Raw genomic sequence first — 4,050 nt, 5'->3', positions numbered from 1 at the left:
TTGGACATTTTGTTTTCTCTTTCTGAAGTGTTTTAACTATGCTTTAACAAGAAAGGAAATATAACCCCTAAGCAGCAATTATTTCCCTATAGTTTTCTCACGCTAGTGTTACAGCCTCAGTGCAATATTCCTACACACTAAGATGAATGCATGTGGCAATTGGTTGAGAATACGTGAAAGGAAAAGTGGTAGGGATAAAACAATGGATTATACATGGATTGAAAAGAGACAATTAAATCTGATACATCTGAATGTTGTAAAAGACACTTTGGAGTTGCCGGGGATTGAACCCGGGGCCTCACGCATGCGAAGCGCGCGCTCTCCCACTGAGCTACAACCCCTGCATTAGATTTAGGGAAGACTGCAAAAACTATTAAACATGTTTGTAATTTTTTGACATTCACATAAAAATTGTGGAAAAAATTGACGTTTTCTGTTTTGATTTCATGGGTACAAAGATGACAATCAATCTTATGCCTATCCCAAGATGTACTTTTGACACTTTTTTTAAGCCAAAAGATAACGGAGAGTAGTAGGTATGTATTTGAGGGTGCACTTAACAGTACTGTCACTACCAAGGCTAACAACTGCAATAATTCCAACGTTTTATGTGAGATTGAACCTGTTCTTTTTCTCAAACCTTGACAGTTTTTCTATAAAAAAATATGTTAAGCGGGCCAAATAATTATTTGGTATCTCATTCTGGTACCTTCGTAATAATATCAATGCAAGTTATTTTGAAAGCTTCCAGTAGTAGAAGGTACTTGCCGTAACAAGATACTATAACATACCGTGAAGTGACACTGACTGCTAACTAAAATTCCCGAACCGAAGCAGCTCAGTGTACAGTGCACATATGTTATCTAGTACGTTGGCATGTTGTGAATCGCACGACTCAGTGATAGTGAGTCAAGTCGTTACAGAAGAGTCGCATTATCAAATTTAGAAAGTATCGGTGGCATTTTGGTTGGGATGTAAATGTAATTTTCTTCCGTTGTCCTAGAGTGAATTTTTGAATTTCAAAATGTAGATCATGGAAGGAGGATCCGAGCATTCGAAGAGGACAGTTCTGGCCCAACGTTCCGGTAAAGTAACATGTTAGGTTAAACGTTGGTAATATTATTGTTATTCATATTGATTGAGCCGGCGATACTTTGGTAGCCTTGTAATATGTTAGGCACGTTAGCTTAGTAACTGATATTGTGAGGGCAAGTGACCACTCATGTCATTATTATTACTAGTGGTAATTTTAGTCCTAACGTAAGGGCTATTGCTGGATACTACTTTACTGCCTGGTGTAGTGTCAGATAGAATATTGCTTGAGCCTTTCATAGCCGTAACTAAGTGTTTTGTGTTTTGTAGTAGCATGTTAGAACTAAGCCTAGTTAGGCCTAGTAGTTATAGACTGAGCATTAACATTACAGTACAGCACGGATTTGAGGCATGCATAGTGTTCTGGGGATCTTTTTACCATGCAATGATCCATACTGGGATCAAGAGCCATTCCTCCATAGGTACATACCGCCATACCTTTCCACCATAGCTTTCGATCCTTTCCGGCAGAAAGGCTCAAAACCTCTGGTGAAAAGGTACCTTTTAGGAATGGATTTTACCGTGGTGTACAGGAATGTATCAGTGAAACTTTCGTTGAATCGTGTGGAAGGATAGTTACACGAGTCTGATGTTTGAAATGTTTGAAGGTGGATCGACTGAATTGTAGTTAGGACAAGATTAGGGAATTGATACACAGTCTTAATGTACAGGTTGATTAAATAGTTTAAATAAATAGTTTTAATTGTAATAAAATTTGATACACCAGCTGTCTTCAAATATTTAAAAGTCGGTTAAATAAATGGAATTAAATTAGGCTGATTGTTTATTAAAAAGTACTAGTCAGATTGTTGATTTAAATGACCGATTTTGTGGATTTTGCGAGCTAAGGTAGAGTGAAGGGAAGCAATATACAGTGCATATATACAATGCACCCACAATAATGTGTGCATATATACAATGCACCCACAAATGTTCCAACCTTCGATGAACCTCATACTTTGCATGCGGATGTCCCATACTAAGAGGAAGAACCCTATTGTTTTTTTGGGAGGTCATTTAGGGTCATCAGAGGTCAAAGTGTAAAACCTTGAAAACATATCTCCAGAAGGGTAACTCTAACTAAATTCCTACCTAGCATGTGGATGCCCCATATTGAGAGCAAGAACCGTATTGTTTTTGGTGGAGTTCAATGGTCATCTGAGGTCACCAAAGGTCAAATGCTGAAAACCTTGTAAACACGATATCTCAGGATAGGAAGTATGAATTCTTTCTATACTTGGCATGTGTGCGAGTCATTAAAAGGTCATCTCAGGTCATCAGACGTACCTCAAACACTGAAAACTTTGTGAACATGATATCTCAATGTAGGAGACATCGATACTTCTCATACTTATCTTGTGGATGTGTTATATTGAGTGAAAGAACCTTGTTGTTCGTAATGGAGGTCAAAGGTCACCAGAGGTCAATATTGAAAACCTTGTAAACACTATATCTCAAGTTAGGAAGGATGGATACAATTCATAGTTGGCATGTGGATGCTTTATATGGAATAGAAGAACTAAATTGTTTTTGGTGGAGTTCATGGGTCATCTGGGTCACTAGCAGTCAAACTCTGAAAACATTTTTAACATGATCTCATTGTAAAAAATCACGGATACTTCTCATACGTGGTATATGGATTTGCCATATTGATTACAAAAATACTGTTGTTGTAGGTCAAAGGTCATTTGAGGTCAAACTGTGAAAACCTTAAATGTCTCAAGGGAGCAATCATGGATACTTCTTATACTTGGTGTGTGGATGCATCACATTGAGACTCCTATTGTGTTTTGGTGGAGGTGTGTATTGCTATGTACAGTAGACTGACCTGTGTTTATCATGCCATAGTGTCATTGTACATCAAAATATTTGTTCAGGACATTTATATTATAAGAGCTATTTCTTGTGAACAAGTAGAAGTCTAGAGTAATGAAGTCATCAAAACTTCAATGCATTTTTGCAATATATACTTTCTTGCATAATAGGTGGAGGTATGTCTGAACAATGGTAGCAGAGACTAATTTCTGAAGATGATTTCAAAGAGAGCAAAGGAGATATCCCCTCCGCCACCGATCAGGACAAAGTTCACTGCATCTCCATCCATCGAGAGAAGTGACTTTGAAAGTTTCTTTGCGGATAAAGGAATACCCGATCTAATCAATTTCTTTCCGAAAAACTTTAACTTGGAAAAGTTTCGAGCATTAACAGAGGATGACTTACAAGATGACTTTCTGATCGAAGAGGCAGAGAACCGAAAAAGGTTAATGATAGCCGTTAACATGGCTAGAGAAGAGGAAGACGAGAGAGAACGAGGGCAGTCTGATAATATTGGAGATACTGAGGTAAGTGGAAACCATATTCATATGTGCAGTAAATACTTGCATTGCAATCAAAAGTGAAATTTGATGGATAGTTTTTTTGGAAATGTCATAGCAACTGTGATTCTCTTGGACCATCTTGGCAAAAAAAGAAGACCATGTCGTACTAAATTAAGTAATTATTGCGCCATCCGCCCATACATCAACAAAATGCAAAACCCTAAACAAACATTTTCAACTCCATTGCATTCAAGGTACCTTTTGTTTGGGCGTCACAAGACCTAACTCTGATAAAATGTAAACAATGAATGCCCCATCTCTAACCCCCCCCCCCCCTCCCTACCCACCTCTGCCTTAAAACAGGTAAATGTTGCAGGGCCATATAGCTATCTTTCCATCTACTATCGCATTGTACAAAGTTATAATAGTCCATTCTTTTTCTAACTTATGTGCCTGCACTTGCACTTCTGGATACTCTGTCCACATATATATGTTAGTTTCTGCCATTGTTTTCACTTTTCCTTGCTACATACTGTATAATGGTACCTGCTACCAAACACACTATACAATAAACAAGGTGTTGAATATGCAGTGCTACGGCCGAGAGTAGATGAATGGCGGTGACATTACTGTACTTAAA

General features: G+C 38.0%; 1 protein-coding gene and 1 non-coding gene across 3 annotated transcripts in view; one reads left to right on the top strand and one right to left on the bottom strand.

Moving 5' to 3' along the window:
* Positions 1 to 269: 269 nt before the first annotated feature.
* Trnaa-cgc (transfer RNA alanine (anticodon CGC)) lies at positions 270 to 341 on the bottom strand. The gene has a single exon. It is a non-coding gene; the product is annotated as a tRNA-Ala (tRNA).
* A 302-nt stretch (positions 342 to 643) lies between these two features.
* The window catches only part of LOC139982117 (microtubule-associated serine/threonine-protein kinase 2-like), a 116,434-nt gene continuing 113,027 nt past the window's right edge, over positions 644 to 4,050 (top strand). The window contains exons 1-2 of one of the 2 annotated variants that reach the window (XM_071994660.1): positions 644 to 1,085; positions 3,078 to 3,434. In XM_071994660.1, the coding sequence (XP_071850761.1) occupies positions 3,123 to 3,434 (312 nt within the window). In that variant the 5' untranslated portion in view covers positions 644 to 1,085; positions 3,078 to 3,122. The remainder of the gene's footprint in view (positions 1,086 to 3,077; positions 3,435 to 4,050) is intronic. The other variant, XM_071994671.1, reaches the window with a different exon arrangement.

Source organism: Apostichopus japonicus, chromosome 2 (assembly GCF_037975245.1).
Source record: "Apostichopus japonicus isolate 1M-3 chromosome 2, ASM3797524v1, whole genome shotgun sequence".
In the NCBI taxonomy this organism is placed as follows: domain Eukaryota; kingdom Metazoa; phylum Echinodermata; class Holothuroidea; order Aspidochirotida; family Stichopodidae; genus Apostichopus; species Apostichopus japonicus.
Note: the sequence above shows the minus strand (reverse complement) of the source record. Positions and strands in the feature narration are given on the sequence as shown.